Source organism: Pelodiscus sinensis, chromosome 5 (genome assembly GCF_052426305.1).
Source record: "Pelodiscus sinensis isolate ZL-2025 chromosome 5, ASM5242630v1, whole genome shotgun sequence".
NCBI lineage: Eukaryota > Metazoa > Chordata > Testudines > Trionychidae > Pelodiscus > Pelodiscus sinensis.
The window spans coordinates 55,108,677-55,136,110 of record NC_143056.1 but is presented as its reverse complement, the minus strand read 5'-3'; the positions used below and the strand labels follow the sequence as shown (position 1 = coordinate 55,136,110).

Here is a 27,434-nt window from a genome sequence, read left to right as displayed (position 1 = left end):
ACGGTGCTATATAGTTATATCCATCAGTTGCATACATCTTATACTTTTAAACTTCATTTTGAACAGATATAAGTTTTCCTGGATTTTACTTTTCCCCTTAATATACTTATGCATCTAAATAAACGAATAAAGGTATTTTGAGGTAATGTCCCTAACTTGGATAATGACAAACATGTAAAATTTTTAATTAAAAAATAAAGGAGGAGGTAACATTCTGATACAGACTTCTTTGAGCAGTGCAACATTTAGGAAGGAAATTAACAGTGTTTATGCAGCAGAAGAATTCAGATGCCTAGAAGGGCACAAAAATATTTTAAAATAGTTTTCACTATGGTTTCCAGCAGAACCACCACATTCTTTTGAGAAGAAATTATTGATCCTGGTACAGTAAAAAATTGGATTTTTCTTTTTAATTAGCAACCACCACCCTTTTTCAACTTTGACTGAAGAAAGGAGAACAAAACCTTACCAAAAAAAAAAAAAAATCCTGCATCATCATGACAAAAAACACCACACCAAATAATCCAGGGAATTTTTTTTGTCACAGTTAAAACATTTAATGACAAAAGTAGGGTTTGCAACAATGAATCAACAGAGTAGATCCCACTTTTTCAGAATGGCACAAAATTAATTTTTACATTTTAGAGAACTAAGGAATTAATTACAACATATATCAGCAAGTATTACAATTTTGGTATTTTATCGGAAAACCTACCTTTAAGATCATTTGTTTAGAGAGCACATTTCGTTAATATTGTCACGTGAATGCACAATTTTTGCTAGCCATATAAGTAGGTTTTTAAAACAGATTTTGCAGTATACCAGTCTCAAGTCCAACAATACAGGATCTTTATTATTTGCAGAACTTTAAAAAGGTAATATAAGGAAAACTATTGATCTTGTTTCGTTTTACAAATGCATTCTTTAATATGAAACATTAACCTGAATTACTATATACTTTATGTACACAAATATCTAATAATACTAGTGTTGTATACTACAGCTAAGTTCCAGGAGGGAACTATAATGTTCTAAAGTTCATCTTCAGCATGGGATGTCAGCACATTTTCTTAAAACCTTCCTAAGTACCATCACATCTAGCAGTTTACTGAATACCAGAAATGAAACAATGTAATAAACATTACTTCATTTCTTCAATGCATTGAATTCTTCGAAATCAATGCCGAAAAACAGTCAATGGTGCTAAAAACACCTATTAAAGAACAACAGTTTAAGCCTGTGAAAAGGGGATCTGGAATTTAACAGTGTGCCTGTGACCTGATCTGCCCAGGAGATGTTTAAACCTGTAGCCTCTTCAAGCACTATGGATTGTTACCTGAACTGAAATAACTTATCCCCAAGTATATCCATCTGGGGTTTAAGCTTCTCTTCTAATTTATTTATAACCTTTCAGTAAAAGCTCAATGGCAACAGTTCAAATCTTTCTCTTTGCCAGTGAAGCTACTTTTGTGAATGTAGGTCTCATTTCTGAATTTTCATTAATATACTTCATTTTTCATATTGACTACCCATGCTATCAGTTTCACAACAGCAGCAAAATCCTTGAGAGCTCAGTTCCACACTCTGTAAATATATGTCGACACTGCAATTAAACACTCACAGTTGGCCCCTGTCAGCAGACATGGGCTTGTGAGGCTGGCTGCAGGATTAGAAAATTGCAGGGTAGGTTTGGGCTCAGACTGGAGCCCGGTCTCTTGGACCATACCTAAATGCAGTGTCCCAGGCTCTGGCTCTAGACCCAGCCTGAATGACTACACTGCAGTTATATAACCCCACTGCCTGAACCCTGCAAGCTAAGTCAGCTACTAAGGACCAGTTGTGCTTGTTTTATTGCAGGGTAAACATGCCCTAAGAGAGGGGAAAGGATGAAGACAAACCTGCTTTGCTGTCAGAACTATACTATACTTCAGAAAAAGATTCCAATGAAATTATTTTTTCAAATATTCCTAACATTTTGTTTTCAACCAAAATCTAATTCCCAATGAGAGACTGTTTCCTTCTTTTTTGCTGGTGTCTAGTAAAAAGCCCTATTTGTCAAAATGCTGCATAATGTGTTTGTGAAGCTACAAATTCTTTCATGGCAAGTTTCAGTGATCAGTAGCTTAAATGGTGCTTGGGGCCTCACATTTTTAGTGGCCTTGTTCTCATTTGCAGCTTATGACTGGCCAAATTCTTTCCCAGCTGTCAGCTTCAGATGTGACAGGGTTCTTCTTGATGTGATCCTACAGAAATGATAATGATGCTCCCTACTTTAAGCATCTTCCATTTTGCAATTAATTTTTTTGTACAAAATAGCAAAATTAAAAATATATATTTTAAATGAACTACATGTACAAACTATACATTTAACTAGATGACTTCAGTAGGTTGACTTAGAATTTCTTCCCAAATAAAGTCTCCTTTTTGTAATATTGATATTTTCAAGAGCTATTACTTTCTTCTTAGTTTTCACTTTCTCCTTCCCTACCTCCATGTACTGCTTTATTATTAGATACTAAGCTCTTTAAAATGTCATTAATAATGCAAAATCTTATTCTGCATTAACAATGAAAATGACAGTATAAGCAGAATACACTGGCTGGCTGGTTGATTAGTAAGAGGAGAAAAGAAGATTGTGAAGATGCATGCAGCTAAGAACCAATGTACTAAAAGCTGAAGGTACAAACCTTAGCTTATATTTTGTGTATTCTATGTAAAATCAAGTATAAATTCTTGTACTGGCGTAACATTTTAATCCTATGAATAAATAACTTAAGAATTTCTGAAGGAATATGAGGAAAACAGCTGCCTGTTAAGGAAAACAATAGATCAAAAATAATTATGTTAACAGATCTGCAATGGAAAGGTATTTTTCCAAGCTAATTTCATGTTAAACATGTTTTCTGTATAAAATTTATGAAAAACTGAGTAATTTGGAAAGCTTGTTTTCAGACTTTCCTTTATCTAAGCCCGATACAAAAAATAATAGTTGAAAAGAAACCATGCAAAGATTGTTAAATTCTTTACTGTGTTAATGAGGCACAAACATTGTGTGTGTAAAATCAGATTTTTCTTACATCTTAAAATCTCAAATTCACATTCTTTATGTTATATTATACAATCCAAACTGATCTGGAAAGTACAATAGGGATATTTTCAAATGCAGCATGAATAGCAGGGCCACATTTGTAAGTCAAATTTGCACTTCTGAATGCTGGTGATGGCACATGCGAAAGTTTCTACTGAAAAGCAGAAATTATAAGGCGTGCCGTTTCACATAACAAATCTGTCTGCGTTCCACTACAGGATTATGATCTGCTATGCATATATCCAATATTCAAAGTCCACTAGCATTGTACAAAAGGGGGAAATATATAACCATTATATGGATTTTATTCTGTACAGTAATATCACTCATAGCCAATTTAATACTTCTTCCTGTATGACACCACAAAAAAAATAAGATGGTGCCAGCTTAATCTTGATAAGTTTCTTATTTGGTCCAGTTTACATATTTTCAAAAATACCTTCAACAACTTAAATACAAAATAAAGGTTGGTGATACAGTAGCATTGCTTAGCAAAATTACCATAAATGGGTAGGAATGCAACATTTTCCTGTATGTTAACTGAATGACTGATCTTCACTGAATTGGAAAGATAAAGCAGGTGAAAGTTTGGATCTCCAGTAAAAATTGCTCAATCTAGTTTTTCAGTTCCTCCTGGGAAGATTGCTATGTTAGGCAGTATCTCATCATTTGTGCTTCATGGCGAGCTGAAAAAGAACGAGAGAGAAAAAGTGATATTATTTGCAATTATAACCATTCCTGGCTAAAGCAACCAATCTAGACTGGAGATGGGCTGTACATGAAACCCCCTCATTGACAATTAGGGACTGGGTGGCCGCAGCAGCGGAGCCTCCCTGCAGGGTGGCCAGAACAAAGTGGCTGTAGCCATTGTGGCAAGAGGGCACGAAACCAGGTAAGGTTGCCCCTCGTGCCCAGACCCTCTCCCCTTTCCAAACGCCTCACTTCCCTCCCCCCAAGACTACGCACCCCCAGTTTGCTCTGACACCCACCCTTGTTCTTGCATCCTCTCTCCTGGCCACACACTGCACCCTCCCTTGTTCCTGCTCCCTCCACCTGGCTAGACACCCTTCTCCAGCCTGCTTCTAAACCTCAGCTCTCTCCCAGATCCTGCACCCCATCCGCATCCTCTTGCTAGCAGCCCCATCTTGTGCACTGTACCCCTCATTTCTGTCCCTACCCCAGAGCCTAAGGAGGCCCATAAAATCCACTAACTCCAGAACCCCAGAAAAGTAAATCTGGTCTATGGGAAGCCCTGAACCTCAGTTTCCCCCCTTCCCCTTCCCTTCACCCCATGAGCCTGGGGCACCAGAGGAGTGAGATCTCTCAGTTGGGGCCACATCAGTGAGCATTGGGGGGTTTTGGAGGAGTTTTTTTGCTACTCACTTGTGTGGTCCCCAACTGATTTTTTTTTTAATTATCTAGATGTTTCAAGAGATCCACAACCTTTGCCCCAGGCAGGCAAGTCACTATACCATTCTCCTGATCAATCCCTTATGTCTAACACCTGTTTTTTCCTAATGACTGGAGTTCCTTTCCCCAGAGAGGTAGCCTCAGTGCAAGAGGGTCCTAACAATGGGATCATTTCCCTCTGCTCCAGTTGAATGATGACAGCAGTAAATATCTATAACCCAACTGCCGCAAAACTGGAAGACTAACCCATTTGTCCAATACATAAGAAAAGATCTGGGTAGTAGTGGAGTGCAGGAGCTATACCCTTTAATGGAAAAATAAACGTTACATTTAGTTACAACAATGGGTGAAAGCCAGTGCAAGTGACTGGTTAGAAAAGGAGGACTGGAAGTGCTCCAGAATTTTTTTCCCTCCCGTGACAGTTTTGTATTGTGGGTGATTTTCCCTTCTACTCCATTTTCCCCACCCTGCTTTTTCTTCTAACTGTGAATATCACTCTAGGACTGTGCAATACCCAACATACTGTCAGCACTCAAAAGAAAAATACTCAACGTGACTGTATATTGCATGTTTTAATTCTGTGATTCCCAGAATGGGATTTTCTTTATGTGGCCTGTGGGAAACAAACAATACCGCCTTTTGTCCAAAGTAGATCTGTTTGTGGATTTGACAATGTTCTAAGCAGACAGGACATGAAATTAAACTATAAGATATTATTGCATTTTGAGAAATATTTCTAGCTCTTTAAAATTATTGGTCACATGTTTAAAAGAAGATACATATACAGTGCCCATTTACTAGTGAAATCTGTTTACACTCAAGTGGACCACAAATGCTGAAGTGGTTGTGGGTAGAAGGAAAGGGAAGTTGTAACCAAAAACCCGGTCATGGTATTTTAATAAGGTTTCGCAAGATTAGGGGCCATGGAGTTTATCTCCCTCTTCATGATAGGATTAGTTTCGTCATGTGTTTGTAAGTACAAAGTGTGTGATCTCTATAGCTGATTCAAAATGAGTTTAGAACTCTCTCCTCACATTCTGCAGTACTGTGTGCGCTCCATGAGATGGTTGTAGAAATTGTAACCTGATTTCTGTCCATGCCCAAGGTGAAGAAAGGAAATTTCTGTCAGTGTCTTTATTTCAAGTTAAGGGAACAAAAAAAAAACCAAGTAAGGGCAAGGGTAACATTTTCAAGAGAAACTACAATATGTGTGCCTCTGTGACAATCCCCTAAAGTGAGTACAAAATAGCAGAATATACTGTGTTTTACACGCTGACAATCCCCTTGTAGAACCCCCTCATCCACAGCCTGAGGAACACAGAAGTGAATAATGCTCTGAGGAAAGCAGTGAACAAACTCAAACAATTCCTGTATCTATGTAACCGAGTGGTGGTTTAGCAGTGAGGACTGCAAACAAATTAGTTTTCTAGCCCATTTTGATGTAATTTTGCAGAGTCCATTATTAGTGTTCATTATTTGCAATGAATGTGTTTGTATTCCTACAAGCCCTGCCGGCCCCAATTCTGATCAGAGTTCCAGGGATTGTTTAGGTTCTTGCACCAGCAAAATTTAAGGGAGCTCCTGTTTCACATGTGTGAGCAGGTTTCACTGTACTAAAAGCAAACACAATATAGACAAACAACAAGGAGTCCTGTGGCACTTCAAAGACTAACAGATTTATTTGGGCATAAGCTTTTGTGGGTAAAAATCACTTTGGGTGTGTCTAGACTACAGGGTTTTGTTGACAAAAGTGGACTTTTGTCGACAAAACTATCCCTGCGTCCACACTACTGCTGAGTTCTGTCGACATAACGTCGACAGAACTCAGCAGTTTTGTCAACGCTGGTAAACCTCATTTCACGAGGCATACCGCCTTCTGTCGACAAAGCGTTATTGCATGTAAACTGTCCTTGCGTCTACACTGCCATGTCGACAAAGCAAGTTGCTTTGTCGACAGAACTGAATGTAGTGTAGACGCTCTTTGTCGACAGAAGCTTTGTCGACAGTATTTGTCGACAAAACTTCTGTCGACAAAACCCTGTAGTCTAGACGTACCCTTTGTCAGATGCATGACTGACTGAGTGGCTTTTACCCACGAAAGCTTATGCTCTCATAAATCTGTTCGTCTTAGGTACCACAGGACTACTCATTGTTTTTGTGGCTAGAGACTAACACGGCTTCCCCTCTGAGGCTAATCCATAGACAGATGGGGCAACTTCTGATAATAGTTTTGAGAGGAGAAAAGAAATTCCACAAGTATTAATGGGCAAGAAATGGTATTTTTAAAATACAGCAGTAGGAGCCACTAGGATATCAGTGAGTGATATTGCCTTGTTCTAAACCAGACAGCTCTGTTTTTCTAGTACATGTTCTAATGTGAGTACACTATCACTCACTGAAGGAACTCAGAACTGCTAGTTTCTATTTGCTCCTTTGCTTCTTCCTTGGTCAGATCCTCACTATTAGTTCTATGCAGCCTTTATTTTGTTTTGCTCCATTCTATTGTATCATAACAGCTTTGGTTGGAGGCTGCCATAGACATAAACGTATTATTATTTTAAAATGATACACCTGTACTATTACAAACTCTTCTATTCTAAACACTGAAGAAACTGTGAGGAGAAAGAAAAACTGAGAAGCTATTACAAGATTTGTTGGTGACAAGACATCTCAGACTTTCCCTTCTGTGGTTAAACCTATGCTGCTTCCTCTCCCTTGCTAATGGCAATTTTCCCTATTTAGGTCAGGAATAACATTTGCAACACTAACAAGGCAAACTCAAGATCCATTATACACTTTGCATTGACTTTTTAAGGCATTCATCTATTAATGTAGTGTGCTAAAATGCTGATTAACAACCTCTGTCAACAACTCTTGCTCAATGCAGTGAGTTGCTAAATTAAGTCAAAGAAACATGCAGCTATTCATGTACGAAGACCATTAAATAACAAAACAATCCCTAACTATGTTGTACTGAACTAAAAAGCACACAAATAATCAGGTCTGGACCTGATCTGAGAACATTCACTTATGGAAAAGTGAAATGGAGTAAAACTTAACACTATCCACAACAGGATTTTATGGTATATTTTCAGGTGACACACTACCATCCAGGTCTCTCAAACATACAGTACATCTGAAATTCCATGTGTCTGAATTTGACACGCACCCCACAGGAAGACCACTAGAAATACCTATCATTTCACTAGAGCTATATACGTAAATAAAACAAAACAATACTTAACAACTTTGCAACTTCATTGCCTCCCAAACTGATCTAACTCCCCTGGTACTAAATATCTGTTCTTTCTCTCTCTCATTTTATTTCCCACTAAGGCTGTGTCCTACACTGGGCAACTGATGGGTTGGAGAAGAATGTGAGGAACAGCATAGTTCCTGGCTGTTCCCTCTTCTCTTTCATCTTAGCAGATACCCTTCTGCTGATGCCTCTCCAGACGCTACTGTTCCTACTGCTTCAATTTAAAGTGACATACTGTCGGCATCCAACCATTGTATACATGTAGGTTAAAAAAAAGCCTCCATGGAAAGTGTAGTACAACAGCATGCTCACTGGGCTGCCTCGTGCAGCTTGGCCTCTGGAAACCTTCTTTTGCATAATTTTGCATGCCACAAATGATAATAAATCTGACAGCATGGATGAAATGTAGGACATCTCACTTGTAGTGAGAGAATCGAGGCATCATTGGTTAAAAAAAAAAAGGAAGGTGGGCTGAATATTTCTAGTATCACTCTCCTGCATTCTAAAAAGAAAGTGGTGGGGGGAGGGGAGGGAGATGGAGGTGCGACTAACCATACTTACTAGCTCCCTTCACAGAATTCTACATGGCAATTTGAATTGGGGTGGGCTAAAACTTACAGTAGTAACTTCCTTTTACTCTCTCTTCCAAAGCAATCAAAATGAGTAATAGCTAGTATTGGACAGGTGGAAAGACAGTGCTGCAGCCGAGTTTTGACTGTTGGTGAGAGTCTGCCTTCCATAATTCTTGTTAACTGGCATGAAGACAAATCTATTTCTATGTAAGTGGATTCACTGTTAGCAAACTCTGCCAGCTCCTAAGTGATTAATAAACCAATTTTAGAATCTCAAAACACAGTTCAATTCAGGCACCTTGTTCACTCAACACGGAAAAAGCATGTGGGGGGAAAAAAGGGGCTAGACAATCCTCTTGGCCAGCAGAGACTCTTCCATAAATTCAGGCCATAGATTTCATGTTTCTGACACATATCCTTGAATTTTATCCTGGCAAGTAATTTACTATATTACATCTAGTCAGTATATTTTTAGGCAATATTGACATCTAGCGCACACAGCCCCTCCAATCCCACTGCATTTGGAAGGCATTGTTAAATACAGAAAACCTGCTTTACATTGCAGCTCAGAATCAGTTTCTACCCACTCCTTTGCAACAATACTTCTAAGTGGGAATGAACATAAAGTAGTTACCATGTTACTGGCAATCATATGACTAACAGAGACGGAAGTATGCAGAACATAGTATACTTTGCATGATGGAGACGTATCTTCAGTATCAAACGTTTAGCAGTGGTAGATTAGATGCCCTGCTTAAGAGAACCAGTTCAACTACAGCCACTATTTAAGAAAAAAAAAAAAGGATGAGGATGAGAATGAAATAGATTACTATGTGTAGCCTGCAATTCTAGACATTTTAGGATACCGAGGAATACAAATTAAATCCTATTTCTAGAATTATGCTACTAGGGTGGATGATACTCATGTACAAATAACAAACTAAGTGAAATTGGGCCAATTTGGCAACATGTTTTATCATATTTAGTACAAAGGTGAACCAAAATTTGCAAAATGAAACAATTTAAAACTAACGTGGGAGGAAAATTTCTAGGTTCCTGAATGGTTCTTACTATACACTTATGCAGGGGCAGGCAAAGGGGCCTCTCCATGGATCTAGTCTGCCAAGATGGGGGATCCAGCCTGTGGCTGCCCTTCTGCTTCCCCGCCTCCAGACCAATTGAGACCAGCGGACGGGAGAGCATGCAACGTTTCCTCTCCCTATCTCCCCTTAACCCCACTAGGGATGCGCAGCATCAAAGGGAACCACTGGCTGTTTTAAAACACCCAGCGTTTCTCTCTAGATACCATGTGCCCCTGGTATGGCGGGGACAGGGGGCAAGAGACTTCGTATGCTTTCCCTTGCCTCCAGGTCCTAACTAGCTTAGAGATGGGGGAAGCGTGTAAGTTCTCCTCTCACTGTGGTGCCTAGAGGGAAACGCCAAAGCTACATCTACATTGTGCTTTCTTGCACAAGAACATTTGCATATTTAATGAGCTGCCATTTTGTGCAAGGGGCTTTTGTGCAAGAGCCATTCTGCCGCTTATTTTCAGGCAGAATGGCTCTTGCACAAGAGGGGTATTTTGCACAAGAAGGAGCAGTGTAGACTGCTACTTCTTATGCAAAAGCCCCTTGTGCAAATGGCGGCTCAAGTATGCAAATGAGACGTGCCGATATTCATCACCGCACCTCATTTGCATATGTTCTTGTACAACAAAGTGCAATGTAGACATAGCCCAGGTGTTTTATAACAGCTGGCGATTTTCGGGAGTGGGGGAAGACTTCAAGCATTCCCCCACCTCCTGGCCCCATCCCTTCCACCCAAGGCCCTGGCCCTTCTGGGGAGGCCTGCAGGGCCGAAACTAAGGTTTTCTGCGCTAGGGCAAGATACTAAACTGTGCCCCTCCCAATCCCCAAAAATGATAAAATTCTTAATTTTTTGTATTAATTTTATTAATTTCACATATATTGAGATTGCCAATAGATGATAGTAAAGATATAAATGAAATAATATTTTAACTTTCTAATTTTATGCCCCTAAATGTACTGCAACTGGGGCGAGTGCCCCACTTGCCCCAATCTTGTTACGGCTCTGGCAGCCTGGGACTACTTTAAAAATTATTGCACACACCTACACGAATGTATAAAAATGGAAGTTTAAACATTTATCTATACAGGATATTTTTATTTGCTTATTGACGTAAACCAACATTCTCTTCAAACTGCAAGTGCTGTAAAAGTTTTAATTACTTTGGAAGATTATACTCCAATATCAGATACTGTTGCAGCCTCTGATGTCAGGTAGCTCCTCTCTCTCATGCATGTGCCTTGGCCACTAGTTCCAGTCATATCTTGCTACCCTGGGACATGCTAGAAGTAGTTCTAAACATATTTTGTGCACTGATCACTAGATTTAAATATAAAGGCCAGACCAGAATCCAGAGAGACTGCCAGATCAGAGAATTAGACCAGAAATGACTAGATTAAGAAATGTTTGCTCTGGAGCAGTGACTCTCCATTACGTACAAACAACATAGATCAGTGATGGGCAACCTGAGCTAGTGAATGGGCCGCATGAGAGGCCCACCATCTCAGTGGGCCACAAGATTTTCACAGCTAAGATGGTATTTCAGGATAGGATAGTTTTGCCTATCTAGAATTTGTGGGCCACGCCAACTGAACCGTAGCAGCACTTTGATTGGATGCAGTGGTAGCGCATGGCTCTCAGTCAATATTGTGGGCAATCAGCAGGCAACTCACTTCCTTGCTATATGTGCATGACGCTACCGTAATACTAGGAGGAAAAAACTACACGGACTGAAACCAACATAATCTGGCAACTCTGCACATGCACAATGATAAACAAAATGTTGCATGGGCCACACATGGAGCCCCGATGGGCCGCGTGGAGCCCCAGAGCCACAGGTTGCCCATCACTGGCATAGAGCTCTGTAAGCAGCCTTATAAGGTATAAGCCCTTTTTAGCTTGCAGGACAATCATATCTCCAGGAACAAGCTGCCATTTCCTTAAGTTGGAATGAAAACGTACTTCTTTCCCATATTTCTGCTGAAATATGAAACAGACTAAGTGGCATAGAACATATTGTTGAGGTAACATTTGCAATTCCCCTGATATTCCCCTTGTCATAAAATGGACAGTAAGATTACAAAGTTCATTTCTTTCCACTTCTATCTTTTTTCATTTGAACATCAACAAAGTAGCCCTGTACAACGGTAGCTAATATTGATTACAACTCTCAGGATAACTCTGAGGACATGTGTGCATGGAATGGGAATGAAATAAATCCTGAAATGCTGGTTTTCTTTTGATTTTGCAACATGGAAGTTATGCCTAGTCAAGGAAAGTGTCAGAACACCAGGTCGGCTGCACATGTGAGGGACTTTATAAATCCCTGTAAGTGCCTGTAATTGAGGGACAGTTGTGAGACAGCATGATGCTTGTGAATGTTGGTGATCAATTGAAAAGTGCCCAGCCATTTGTAGCTCCTGCAAAGGAGGAATAATGAATATAAAGCACTATTCTGAGCTAACGTGAACCCTATTCTGATAAAAATCTTACCTTGTGTGCAGTTTCTGCAAACTGCTGGGCACTGTTCTTCATATCTTCTGTCTTTTCTTCTGCCCGACCTAACCTTTCGCCACGCTCATTCAAAGCTTGACTTGCCTTCTGTACTGCACTGGTCACACTGTCTGCTGCTGAATGGAGTATGCTGTTTCCTGAAATGTCAAATGTATCATTAGCAACCCAGAGTTAACAAGCAATGCAACACATTTTTTTTTTTAAAGTGAAAACCTTACCAGATTTTTCTTCTGATTAAAAAGTTATTTTCACCCCTTGGTTTATTCACTGTAGAACAGCAAGCCTGCTAATCCATTACATCTAGTTAATGAATCATCACCAAATGTGGGCTTGGTTGTCTTAAACCTGACCACAATTGATTTAGTCCTAAGCTATACCATTAACTGACAGTGACCAAATCACATTAAAACAATACATTTTAAGAAGCAAAAGAAAGTTGTTATTTTGATGAATAGTTAATTGAACAGAGTGTGCTAATGAAGTCATCTAGGGGCATGTTATCGTTCAGGTCACAGATTTACTCATCTGGTAGTTCAGCTCAAGATAGTACTTGAAAAACAGAACCATTCACAGCAATTCACCACATTGATGTAACAGCTCATCATAAGTTTCTACACAACCTCTCTTCCATAAGGTTACCTAATCCTGTCACCCTTGAGAATCAGGCATCTTGCATCTGAATAACTCAGACTCATAGACTTTAAGGTCAGAAGGGACCATTATGATCATCTAGTCTGATCCCCTGCACAGTGCAGGCCACAGAATCTCACCCACCCCTCCCAAAATAATCTTCTCACTTATATCTCAGATATTGAAGCCTTCAAATACTTTGAAGACCCCAAGATGCAGAGAATCCTCTAGCTGTGATCTGTACTCCATGCTACAGAGGAAGGCGAAAAACCTCCAGGGCCTCTGCCAATCTACCCTGGAGGAAAATTCCTTCCCGACCCCAAATATGGCGATCAGCTAAACCCTGAGCATGTGGGCAAGACTCATCAGCCAGACACCCCTACTGCTCCCCATGCCACCATACAAAACTTAACTGTATTCATAATCACGCTTTTCTTATCTTCTCTTCAAATCATGGTCTGCTTTTGTGCTTTTTACATTCTTTACAACTCCCTGTCTTCACCATGCCTATGTTCATAACTTCGGTTGAGATTTCTCTCTTTTCTTTCATTGCCAGGCTTCCATTACATCTTGTTGCTTTTCCCCATCTCAACACCAAAAGCAGTACTCTCCCTCTTTATTCTTATTGCTAAAACCCTCAGTCAAATCTGGCCATATGTCATCCTACCCCTTTGACTAAAATGCCGAGGCAACAGTCAACTTTTACCTATTTGATCATGCACCTACCATGTCTTAGGAAAAAATCAAGTATGAATTTTAGAGGTCTGCTCAGACTTGTTCTACCTATGATCTCTATGTTCATTTCTTTCTAGTCCCCCTCTTATCTGATTAGTTGTCTTTACTGCCTCACTTTGTTTCCTTTCTTATATATGATTTTGCATTATCTTATAAAAGTCCCTAAACCAACAACAGCCTTCCATTTCTTGTATAATTCCAAATCCTTAAAACTGATTTCACTCAAGAACATGTACTACCTTGGTTTCCTTAGTACAGGCCTCTATGTTCTCATGAACATAATTAGCCACTTGTGTTCTGTGTGTATTACATTTCAAATATCCAAGGCTGTAAATGCCATTACAAAATCATGCTATTAAAAACATTTGGAAAATATTTACATGCCAGATATGTGTGTGCTAAAAGAATTGTACGTCCTTCCATGCTTCAACTACCATTCTAGAGCACGTGTCTATGCTGATAATGAGTTCTGCTGGATAATGATCCAAAGCAGGGTCAGCTAGTACATGTTCATTTTCATCATCTGAGTTGCATGCTTATCATTTTTACAGTGCATATATTTGTAATAAAAATAATATAAAGTGAGCACTATATACTTTGGATTTTGTGTTGTAACTGAAATCAATATTGAAAATGTAGAAAAACAGCCTCAAATATTTAATACATTTCAGTTAATATGCTATTGTTTAACAGTTTGATTAATCATAATTTTTAGTTACTCACTTGAGATAATGGCAATTAATCAACAGCCCTCCAAATATAATTGACGAACTCTCCATAAATTAACTTCTCAGTATTTAAAGCTACTTGCACTATACCAGTAGTCATTTCATTCCATTAATAAAATTGTCATACCTTCAGGACTAAATGCTAGTTTAACGAGCTATTACTTTAATATAAGGAACTAATATAAAGATTAGGCATTCACCACTTGTGTTTTATAATTCTGGTGCCTTTCACCAGAGACACTCATGTTTTAAAACCTATTTACAATCTATTTTGGAAGATAAATAATTCGCATAAGTCACACAGCAAGTCTATATGTGGACTGTCAGAAATGGAATCCAGATACAGCACCTGGTCCTTGCTTTCACCCCTACACAAGCTATTGGGCGGGTCAAAATCAACTATTTAAAAAATTGCTCTGCTAATTTCCAAAATTATCTCTTGCCCAGTTGCAACACTGTCTGTTACCATGGGAGTTCTTCCACACGTTATGAATAAACCAACTGAGATGATGCAATCAGTTGAGCTGTACTCGGAAAGTGATTCTGCATAAAGGGGTAATAAAACTCATTCAGCACACAAAAGGAAGCAATAAACAAAGTTTGCTTTATGACAAGAGGTTAGTTTCCTTTATGGGACTACCTGGATAATTAGCAACGTTTGCACAAATGTACTTAAGTAAATTTGGACTTAATTCTAAATTGAAGGACAAAATATTCTCAGTTTAAAAAATTCTTGTTTTTATATTTTGCAACTAGCTACGAAATAAATAAAACCAACAAAAATTAAAGTGAAGTCCAGTTTTATCATTTATTTGCCTGTAAGTTACAAGAGAGGGGAAAATTAAAAGTCATCTTGACATAACCTAAGAAACACCACAACCATAGTAACACCTGTTTATGCACATTTCAATGTTTGGGGGGAAAAAATCTAGTTACTGATGGCACTCATTGTATTTAATTCATAAATTACAGCCAGAACCAAGCTTTGTGGTCAGTTACAATAAAACCACACACAAATATATAACCCCTACAAAACAGACTAGTGCATCAACACCACACATGCTATCAAGTTAAGTGAATACTACTACTCCCTCTCTAAAAACCTGGGGACAGAGCAGAGGGGAAAAACAAACAAGAACACGCTCACAGACTTTAAGGCCAAAAGAGACTGTTTCGATCATCTAGTCTGACCCCTGAACATTTCCCACCACCGAACCTTACCCACTCATTCCTGCAATTAGTCCATAACCTCTGGCTGGAGTTACTGAAGTCCTCAAAACTTGATTTAAAGACTGTAATAACTCAGAGGCTTCCCTGACTATGGAAGGTATTTGCTAACAGCAGACACAAACTGACCTTATGTCATTATGTGCAACTTCATCATCCCATTACCTCCATAAACTCATTCAACTTAGTCTTGAAACCAGCTAGGTTTTCTGGCCCTGCTACTCCCCTTTGAAGGCTGTTCCAGAATTTACTTTTCTGATGATTAAAAACCATCTAATGTCAAGCCCAAACTTGTTGCTATCCATCCATTTTTTGGTGCATTTCAAATGCCAGCAAATGTCAGATCCATTGATTAAAGAAAATTTGTTTAAACACATTAATCAGGTTAAGATGTTTTGATTGAAATATGCAATCAGTACATTTCTCGCTAAAGGACTAGGGAGCTCTTGTATACAGGAAGGCTGTAGAATTTTATTTGGTGCCAAAAGTTGAAGGCTGTTTTCAGAAACTGTAAGGCTGGGTGCCAGTAGCTTGGGAGGATAGATTCATGATACCACCTACAGCTGGAAATTGGGGGAGGGAGAAACTTTGTTTTTCAGCAGTCTCCTTCAGGACATTGAGACAACTTTGGTGGTAATAGTTATCTGATTTTCCTAAGCAGTTGGCTGCTTCAGTTTTTCCTCAGAAATTCTCATTTAACTACGACTCTGCTTGTGTAAAGCTGATTCTATTGCTTTTCCTTTAGGGCTTATTTTGGCTTTTACTCAGGTGGTTTGTCCTATAAACAAAAGTACTGGAAAATAACCATAAGAAATAACACCCCTTTTTATTATATTCTGACCTTCTGTACTCTTCATTGGTGGTTTTCTAGGATGAGATTTTCAAAGGCACTCTGTTCTCACCAAAGTGAACAGTACTGATATCAGACAGCTGCAGAGTGCTTTTAAAAAATCCAATCCTGAGTGTTTTGAAATGGTTCATTAGAATGGATATTTTGCTGGTCTTGAATTACTTTCCGTCTAAAAATGGAGCACACCTAGAAATTCTTCAAAAGATTTTCAGAGAGGTCAAAATTCTATATTTAATACTTTTCAGCACTGAACAATGTGGCTCTGATTTTGTCAGCATGCCATAGTAATTAGGTTTTTTTTCCCCCTAGCTCTTATGGTATTGTATTCTCTTCAGGTGCTTTTTTGTTACATTTTGCTGTATTCGGCAATCCTACTAAGACAGCTATTATGTGACTGACTTTGGTGCCTTGTTTCTGGCTATTGGTTCCATTTGAACGGCAGTTTAATTGGAAGTTTAGTGTGGATCTGAAAATAAATGTAGTTTAGAGTCTAGTGTCTGTACAGCTAAAATAGCTGATAATGCAGGCTCCTGTTCCCTTCCTAGCAAAGGGTCATTGGATAGGTATGATAGATTTGGGAGTAATTTTTCCTCTCCTATGTCCCTGCACTCCAGTATTAAAGTGCTCCTAGGAAAATAACTAACATGATCTGTAGTCCCCATAAAACTGAGCTTTACAACTGAGAATCTGCTTGAACTGTGCATGCCCTGAGTTAATATCTAATGCTGTCAATAAGCCACTACTTACAAGTGCTAAACTGTTTTTTAAAAAAAGCAAAAGACAGTTTGTGCTTCCATTCTATTCTCTGGGGGAGGGTGGTCCTTACCTCCCCCCCCCCCCCCCCCAGTTTTCACTGAAAGACTGAGTGGCTAAGATCTGAGCCGTCCTCTCCCATTCTGCACAGAAGAGCATGTGGCAGACTTTTTTTTTTTTTACACTACTCTTTTTGGTTCCACTGAAAATTGCTTATTCAAAACTGACAAGGAACCCTTTCATGTTTCTGACATAGATAGCCTAAAAATCCCTACAACCAGAAGATTATCCACACCATTTCCTTTTTATCCTCTGAAGAAAAAGCTGGTATAAATCTTGGAAGTCAACATCATCAGACTAGTGCAGTAGATTAGTTGAGGTAAATAGCTGAGGTACCTTTACTGGGAATACTTTGCTCGCAGTTCAATGATGTTTCAATCCAAGCGTATGTGCTAACACAAATGCAGCTAGTTACAACAGTCAGGTAAAATATAAAGAGGGACAAGTGTCTATGAGGGCTCAAAACAGAATTTTTTAGGTAATAACCAATATCCCATATACCAGATGGCTAGCCAGTTCTAAATTCCACATCAAGTCCTCAAGATACTTTGGCCTAATGAAACAGATTACTGTTGATGGAATGTCAGAATACCTTATGACTTTTTCTTTTTTATAAAATTGCCTATTTTACCATTTTGATAAACAGTTGTGTCATGTTCTTAAAGACAGACACACAAACATTTGTATCTATCTCAGCTACATACTAATGAGAAATCAGGTATTTTATAGTGATTTTAACTAAATTATGTCAGCAAAATGTGTGCGCTAAGGCCAATTATTTCAGCTTGAGATCTTGAAAATTGAAGGAGCACGAGGAGCTAATTCTCTTCCTCAGTTTAATTTCACTGTACATGAAAGCACAGGCAGATCCAAATATAGTGCCTACAAGATTTCTTAATCAAGTGGCTTAATAAGCTAGATTTTAATGAAGCTTTTCCTATGTCTCTATGATGGCCTCTCTCATCGCAGTTTCTACTCCTAGGAAGCCAACATGCACTTTAACAAAAAAATCAATAGGCACAAATAAATTGTTTAGCATGGAGCTAGACATTTCATTTCTTCATTTCATGTAGTACAATATACACCAGAGAAATAAAGACCTCTCTCCCCACCCTCAGCAATTTCTATTTGCATTTCTAAATTATATGCAAAGTGCATCATGTTCCTAATGAACAGCAGTAGTACAAGGACACAAACCCTTTTGTGAATGCTATAGGTCATTTATCAAAAGTAAGAAAAGTAAGTCCTTAACAGATCATACACAGAAGAAGAAAAAAAAACCCCAAACATAGGCAGATGTCATCACAATAATCAGCACACGTGTCAGTCTGTCAGATCAAAAAACTAATTGGTCTCCAGAAATATAATTGTTGCTTGTTTGCTTGATCTGTTTTAACATATTAATCATATTCTCTACTAGCCATATCATGAAACACTTCAGTCTGACTTTCCCAAGGCTCTAACTATAACTTACGGTGTTTGATTTGTAAAGAATTATAGTTCATTTTTAATTGTGTATCTGGTAACAGAAACATTAATGATTCCTGTCTGTTTTGAGGAGGAAATATGTGTAGTTCGCTATCTAAATAGAAGAAATGGACTCGTCACATTTGTAAAATACGTATGAGTTTGAAATAAAAACTTTTTAGATCATTTTTAAAAGGCATTTATAGAGCCTCCTCTGAGCCCTGTAAAACCAGAGACTGCTTTACAAATATGATATACTCTTGACTTTGCAACTCATGAATAAAGCAGCTGTTTGAAACTCAAAGAGAAAATGTATACTAGAGAATATATTCCATACTTATCTATCTACCTATATACATGTATGTGAATACAAATACATTTTTAGTGTGAAATATTGGCCGTGGGAAATCAATGGGAGTTTTTGGCCAAGACTTCAATCCTAAATGTGTATTGTTCCTTAAAATTCTGCTTTATAATGGGTCTGCCCTCCAGCTAACTTGAAGTACCACTCAACAGTTTAATCTACAACACAATTAAGACATCAGCTACTGTATAAAACATTAAATATCAAATAATGTGAAATTAAAGTACACAGTTTGGGAAAACAATTGACCAGTTAAAACTGGGAACATGTTTGTAAGGAAGGGAGGTGTTTTAAGATGCTTTTTTGTAAGTGGAAAGCATGATCTAAGGGTGCAAGGAAGTCACTTCCATACACTATAAGAATGGAGTGTTCTGCTATCCTCAAGAGGTACAACAGCAGGACTCCTGCTAGAATGTACAATCAGAATATTTGTATATGAAGACCAAATATTTAAGCAGCATGGAAGGGTATACCAAGAATTCCATACCTTTAAATATATAGCATGCAAAATACTTGCTCTGGGCTTCTGATGGTACTTGTACACGTAGTATATAACTGGTTTGATTTCACAGTGATAGGATGTCCACAAGTGTGAAACTATGCAGCCAATATTCCTGACAATAGGTTATATTTGAGAATACTGGAAAGTGTTAAAAGTTCTTTTCGATGTGAGATTGTCCTGTTGGTGAGGTTGGTGGAGCACTTTGGAGGTTTTGGGGGTTTTTTGTTGTGATGTTCAGCGTGAGGCCAAGATTCTCGTAGAGAAGGTGCTTAAGATGGTCTGAAGAGGTACGGGAGGAAAGAGTAGTGACCATATTGTCATCGACATACTGGAGCTCCATGATCAAAGTCATGGAGGTCTTGCTTTTGGCCTTCAGTTTCCTGAGACTGAAAAGCTTCCCATTCATTCTGCAGACAATCTTTACGCCATCTGGAAACTTGCCATCATTGAGATGGAGTGTTATGGCAATGAAGATGCAGAACAGAGCTAGGGCAATGACGCAGCCTTATTTGACTCCCGTTTTGACCTCAAAGGGGTTGCATCTGGATCCACTGTTACTCAGCTCTGCGGCAGTCATGTTGTCGTGAAGCAGCCTCAGAATGCTGATGAATTTTTTGGGGCAACTGATCTTTGAGAGGATGGTCCACAGGGTGCTAAGATTGACTGACTCAAACCCCTTGGTCAGGTCAATGAAACTCATGCATAAGGCTTAATTTTGTTCACCCATCAGCAATTGCAAAAAAAAAAAAAAAAAAAATGCAAAGATCATGTGCATTGTTCCTTGGAATGGTCGGAAGACACACTGGGACGCTGGAAGAAGTCACTGTAGTGCTTAAGCTTAGGAGAGTAGTGCACATAGGAAGATGCCTATGCATGATGTCTTTTAATGTGTGTGTGTGGGGGGGGGGGGGGGGACTCTTGCACTGCAGCCATCACGCAATTCTTGAGGATAGAAGGCTTGGATCCAATGGCACGGAATCCACGACAACTGGGAATCTGTTGCAGCCTTCATACGCTCTCATAGCTGTTGTAGCATTACCCTTGCTATCCTCCGCCAGTTCTGCTGTTAAGGACTTTTAGGATCATTCTTTGTCTGGTCCCTCCCCCTTGACCTTGCCGCCATGGGTGGTCCTACCGAGAGTACAAGACTCATTCTGGCATCGCTCTTGGGTTCATTGGAATGTGCAAGCCTACTAACCACAACAAGGTGACAATCCAGAGACAGTGAGAAAAAAGTAAATAACTACCACTTAAAGGTCAGTAATTGAAGTTGTTCAAGACACTTACAACTTCTGATAAAGTTCTTTTAAGTTTAAGCTCTTAGATGGTAAGATTAGTATAAAGCAACATAGTGAACTTTCTAGTCTCTCTCAAAACTGAAGGGCTGAGACTGATGTTCTGCTGCAGAAGGAAACCACTGCTGAAAAACTGAATTTGAAAGTTTCTGAACATAGCTAATAGAAAACCTTTTCAGTTGTTCATGTGGCTCAGTCCACTTTCAGCCACGTGCAACCAACATTATCTCTTTACTTAATTATTATTGCTGTTACATTATCTCAAAACAAAGCAAGTTATACCTGATTATATTTTACTCAATGCTTATCTTTTATATTCGTAAACTCCTAAATCTGAAATAAATTTTCCCTATAACATCATAAACTAATGCCACAGGATTTAAGACTTTTTTTTTTTTTTTTACTGTATAATCTCACTCACCCCAGACTGAGGTAATAGTGATAAAAGATGGATTTAGATAGGTTTTCAAAAAGCACTCAATCTTGGTCTGAGTTCCCAATGATTGCTTAATGTATCAGCATAGCCCCACTGATTCTGATGATCAGGGCTTGACAAACCATGGCATAATCTACTCGCCAGCCCTGCACTGTGCATGCACCAGACCCGCATTGCGCATGCGCATGCCACCGGTGAATGGGGCGACCGGCTGAAATCTACTCGCCCCGGGCGAGTAGATTCACTGATTTGTCAAGCCCTGCCGATGATCAATATAAGACAATGTGTTGATTGCAGGATCACCATGTATTATATTAGCAATACTGCATATCTGGCCAAACTCAAGTGTGCTTGATTTATGCTACTAAACCTGATGTTGATATTATGTTGGATTCCATTTCAGACAAGTCCAAACCTTCCTATGGATGCTTAATGCTACGGATGTAAAAGAGTACTTGAGTTGACTACTCACATTTCCTCCTCCTTGTTGTCTCTACATCAGTTCCGGACCTACTTCCTCTGTGGTTCTGCATGTCCGGTTTCAACCACATTTAAACTGCAGAGCCGCAGCGGCCCCTTATCAACTAATCATGTACTCGATACAAATTATATCAAGTACGTGATTAGTTTTTTACTCAATACTTAACATCCTTACTTAATACACCAATAGGGATGGGTGGTGGTACAGCAAGTAAAGCAAATTGGAAAAAATTGCATTTCCAAGTTTCAACTTCAGAAAAAATATTTCTACATAGCTCTAGTTAAAGATTTATTTAAAGAAGAAGTTTAAAAAATACTGAACACAAGATTCGGCTGTTCAAATATAAACATGTTTCTCTAAGGAACAAGAAAAATCAAAGGCAGTTTTCCATAAAACAAAGGTCATCTGAAAGCTTTCCCTCTTTTCATTCTCTAAATTTAAATACTAGAAAATATACATGTGTTGCAGAGGTAAGGAGAGAAAAACTATTTTTGGCACTGTCGTCACAAAATTTCACTTTTCTAAATACATGACCTAGAAAACACCTGAAAAACAAAACTATTATATTAGAGTGTACACACTCTCTGGAAAGAGCTCAATAAGGAAATAAAAGCTTAAGTGAAGCTAAATAATAGAACCAAACTTGTAGTCAGTTTCAATACAAATGCTTGTATAATGTAATAAAGTGAGCATATCAGGTAATCAGTAGAAACTTAAAAAAATAATGAATAGTCTTGCAGCATTTTAGAGACCAACAAAATGTAGATGGAGACCCCTTAAAGTCCATTCATCTGAAGAAGTGGGTTGTGCCTATGAAAGCTCATCTACATTTTTTGTTAATCTCTAAGGGTACGTCTAGACTACAGGCTTTTGTCGACAGAAGTTTTGTCGACAGATACTGTCGACAAAACTTCTGTCGACAAAGAGCGTCTAGACTACATTCAGTTCTGTCGACAAAGCAAGCTGCTTTGTCGACATGGCAGTGTGGACGCAAAGGACAGTTTAGATGCAATAATGTCTTCTGTCGACAGAACTCTGTTGACAAAAGGCGTTATTCCTCGTAAAATGAGGTTTACCAGCGTCGACAAAACTGCTGAGTTCTGTCAACGTTATGTCGACAGAACTCAGCGGTAGTGTAGACGCAGGTTTAGTTTTGTCGACAGAAGTCCACTTTTGTCGACAAAACCCTGTAGTCTAGACACACCCTAAGATATTGCAAGACGATTCTTTAAGTTTTTTTTTCAGTTACAGACTAACACACGGCTACCTCTTTGAAACAATTAATCGGTAGCTTTTTTAAAAAAAGATGGCCACAGTGCATTTGTTTCAAGTAAGAAGTCCATGTTAGCATTAATAATTAAAGTGTCAGGTCTGTAAAGGGATCTAATTGTCAAGTGTCACCTTCACTATCATCTCTTGTTTATACAACTATTTTTACAATAATTTTAGTATTGAGCATCATAACTGCAAGACAAACTTCATTGTCTCCTCATGACACATGCATATTCATCCTGGCTGGCCTTTTGAAGTACACTAGATCACAAGAGTATGTCAATATACTACCTATGTTTCGGGCAACTTGTGTCTATGATAACTCACTGTCGGTGGTCTTGGTAGAGCAGGAAGTGATGACTAATCAGACAAGGAACCTCTCAATGAATCAGATAATTTCTTATTTAGTTACTCTCTTTTAGTGACTGCTCTTATGTCAATGTTCCAGAAAAAGACGCAACAACAGTTTGGTAGGATTAATAGTGGAGCTTGCATAAACAGATTTTTCAATTTGGTAGTAGATCAGGGAGAAAAATAAGCAACGTTCTTTTGGGTTGATATGAAATATTTTTGATTTTTGTTTTTCTTGCCTAAACAAAAATGGGGGAAAATGTTTAGGCTCAAATGGCATGGGGGGGGGGGGGAGGTGGGGAGGAGCTGAGCTCCTTCCCCAGCAGGGTCTGTAATTAGGGGGCAGGGCCTGTAATTGCCTCATGGGCCAGATGAAAGCCCAAGGCAAGCTGGATCCTGGGAGGTTTTTGTTCACTCCTGCTCTTAGGGCATGTTTTTTTAGACTTTTAATTATTTGTGTTGCTTTTCTCTGGACCATCTCCAATTTCTCCACATCTTTCTTGAAATGTGGTGCCCAGAACAGGACACAATACTCTGAGGCCTAATCAGTGTAGAGCAGAGCATAAGGATTACTTCTCAAGTCTTGCTCACAAAACTCCTGTTAATGCATCCCATAATCTTTTTTTTTTTTTAAAAAAATACGTCACACTATTGACTCATATTTAGCTTGTGGTCCACTATGACCCCTAGGTTGCTTTTTGCAGTACTCCTTCCTAGACAGTCACTTCCCATTTTCTGTGTGAGAAACTGATTGTTCTTTCCTAAGTGGAAAACTTTACATTTCTCCTTATTAAACTTTATCCTATTTACCTCACACCATTTCTCCACGCTTCCCAGTTTGGTGGTACCTGCAAATTTCAAAAGTGTACTCTCTATGCCAGGGGTGCCCAAACTTTTTTCAAAGAGGGCCAGATTTGATGAAGTGAACATGCGTGAGGGCCGACCATTTTGCCTGACATTCTTTGAACCGTTAAAATTAAATGCAAATTAACTTATTTTATGCAAAGTTTATTGCAAACGGCATACTTTCATTTTGTCACATGGATGACAAATCTACACAGGTGTTAAATCACTCTGCCTTTCATATCTGAAGGCCAGATGAAAAAAAAAATCCAGGAAGCTGAAATATATGTCAGGAACATTGTAAAGTACATTACATATTATTGGTAATAAAGGTTGTCTGTCAACTTTTAAGTTCAAAAATATGAACAGGAACATAACACCAAGTATCTATGTTGTGTCCAAATATATTTATAACTGATTTAGACCAACTGACATTAACTGAGATTTTACAATGTATTCATCTCAATACATATGGATTCGTTGGGGGCCATAAAAGATAGATATTGCCAAATTACCTGTGGGGCCTTATTAAACCAGAACACGGGCCACAATTGGCCCGCGGGCCGGACTTTGGACATGCCTGCTCTATGCCATTATCTAAATTATTGGATGAAGATATTGAACCAAACTGGTCCCAAAATTGACCTCGGCAGAACCCCACTTATGCCCTCCAGAATGACTGTGAACCATTGATAATTAATCTCTGAGAATGCATAACTGGCTGGATAACCAATCACCTTATAGTAGCCCCATCTAGGTTGTATTTCCCTAATTAATTGATACGAAGGTCACGCGAAAGTGTAGCAAATAATTTACTAATGTCTAGGTATACCATGTCTACCACTCCATGGTTGACCAGAAGCTTTGTTCATCTATCAGAGAAAACTATCAGATTAGTTTGACATGATTTGTTCTTTACAGACCCTTGCTGGCTGTTATGTATCACCTTATTATCTTCCAGATGTATGCAGATAAATTCCTTAATTATTTGCTCCATTATGTTTCCTGGTACAGAAGTTAAACTGACTGGGCTGTAGTTTTCTGTATTTCCCTTTTATAGATGGGCCCTATATTTGTCCTTTTCCAATCTTCTGGAATCTCTCCCATCTTCCATGACTTTTCAAAGATGATATTTATTTATTACAATATTTATACAAGGTCTGATTTGTTCTCCCATTTATACCATAGGTATAAAATTGGAGAAAGATCATTTAAATATTTTAATATCTTCTATCACTTGGCTTCTTCTATTTCAACAGTGATTTCATTTGCTGTCATATTTAAAGTCCAGATATTTAAGCTTTTGGAAGAGATTTGTATTCCCATCAATGTACTCTTGCTTTGATTACTGCTACCAATAGTTTCCAATTAATTCTAATTGCACCTCATTTTAAAATCAAGTCATTCTTCCTAATTTCTTAACAGATTTCATTCAGCTACTAATGAATTCCCATAACTCATTAGGATTACATAAAAAAAGAAAAATACTTAATTCAAAACATCAGGCCATTAAAGTCCTCTGCAGATCATCATCAGCCAATCCAAAACTGCTATCAAATAGAGCTGTTTATCAACAAACTTAATTTTAAATTATAAATAGGATTTAAATTCATGAATGTGTCAGTAAGTTCCGTTTCTCCATGTAAGCTGAAGCTAACTTTAGTACAGTATTAAAGCAATCCAGCCACTGAGGATCTCAGTGACTTTCTGCATAAAAGGAAACCCTATTAAATCCTGCTACAGTGCAACATGGAGTTTTGGTCACTATGTTAAAACTCTTAGCAACTAGATGTCATTTTATTCTGCATTTTGATATAATACCAACAAAATTAAATACGCCATGGATTCATTTGGCCTTTAGAAAGTCTTTAGTTACAATTCTTTTGCCACAATCATCCCATTTTCTTTGAATATCTTTGAAGGAGGGGTGTCATTTGAGACTTGATTGACCATTCAGTAGGACTTTCTGCCTGTCTGCTTCATTTCTGAAGAACTAATGTAAATGGTTATGTTTTAAATAAATACACCATTATCTGTGGGGAGAGAACAAATTCTTTTTAGAATGGGGAACAGGTTATTTTTGATAGAAGTATTGGAAATGACACCTTGTTAACTAGAAGGCAAATCTACACTAGAAGTGCTAAATCAGCAAGCCCTGAATATCAGCAAACATATTGTCATAGAGGAGTGGGGAATCTCTAGGTCCTGCACCCCTCTCCACAGCCAGATGTGTGTGTCAGCCAGCAAGCAGAACAGAAGGTTTATTTGTTCACAGGGATACAGTGTAGCACAGACTTGTTAGCACAGGAACCAGGAGCAGTCAGTACAATCCATCTTGGGGATATGGTCACAGAGACAGGATCCTGGTCCCCCTCCCTGTATCCTAAGCCAGCTGAGACTCCCTCACACACTCTGCAACCGATCCCAGCCCTGCAGGCAGCCCCACCTCTTCCTTTGTCCAATTTCCCTGGTAAAAGGTGTTATCTAGTTGCATTCCCCCCACCTCCCACCTAGGTTCAGGTTATAGGAGAGTCTGAGCTATTGTGTATGTGATGAGCTGAAGCAGCCTCCCCCTCAGTGGGAGTCAGACTCAAAGCTCCCATCACCAACTGGGAAACGGTGCAGAGCCCAGGGAAACTGAGGCATACACACAAGATTACTACAGAGTAGCACGGGACAGTAGTAATCATATACAACATGGCAAGCAGAGTGAATACAACCCCCACTTCAGCACACATGTTAAGGAAAAACAGAGTAGATTTCATATAAAAGATTAAAAAGAGAAGAAACTGTGTACACCCACTTGTCAATCAGCATGTAGTCTAGGAATCCTTCTGAACTATTCTTACACTACACCCCCAAATTGTAACTGCAGTAAAACCTGCCATTTGCTCTTTAAGGATACTCTACCCCAAACTACCAATTATCAGATATTCACACTTGAGCATAGTAAATCTACGGGTTAATGGAAAATAGGAATAAAAAATGTGGTTTAGAAAAATCTCCACCTTTAGACATGAAAATCAAGACTATGAGCTGTCCCAAATATTAACTCAAAGACAGTTTCTCTCACTGTACTTGAGACTTCTAAGGCATCTGTTATTTTATGGAGTACTAAAGCTCTCAAAAGAAGGATTAGAGATCCGCGAGGAGCTAAATACAGTGCCTTTTCAAGACTACTATTGGCTAAGAAAACCTTTTTACTAGAGAATGACCCACATTCATGCAAAATGCAAGACCCATCTTTTGTGCTACTTCCTTTTCCTAGGGAAATAGTGACATTACAAAATGTAATTATTTGCTTTCTGAATAGGGAAGAGTAAAAATGGAAGGACAAGATCTGTGAAGTCCCTGAGAACTCTTTTTACTAGTGAAGAGATGGTGAAAATTGGGATACTGCCTCATTGGGATTCAGGCAGTGTCACAAGTACCCCAAGTATAATTTCAGCCAATGCACAATCCAAAATTATTTAAATTAAGTACATTTCTGAACACACTAAAATGGCTGCAT

General features: G+C 38.7%; 1 protein-coding gene across 2 annotated transcripts in view; it reads right to left on the bottom strand.

Moving 5' to 3' along the window:
• Window positions 1-523: 523 nt before the first annotated feature.
• Window positions 524-27,434, bottom strand: part of STXBP6 (syntaxin binding protein 6) — a 260,492-nt gene continuing 233,581 nt past the window's right edge. Inside the window, exons 5-7 of one of the 2 annotated variants that reach the window (XR_003089378.3) lie at window positions 11,909-12,066; window positions 8,964-9,110; window positions 524-3,774 (exon numbers count right to left, since the gene is read on the bottom strand). Coding sequence is in view for 1 of the 2 variants with exons in the window: in XM_006123263.5 (XP_006123325.1) it covers window positions 3,754-3,774; window positions 11,909-12,066 (179 nt within the window). In the remaining variant the exon portion in view is untranslated. The remainder of the gene's footprint in view (window positions 3,775-8,963; window positions 9,111-11,908; window positions 12,067-27,434) is intronic. The other variant, XM_006123263.5, reaches the window with a different exon arrangement.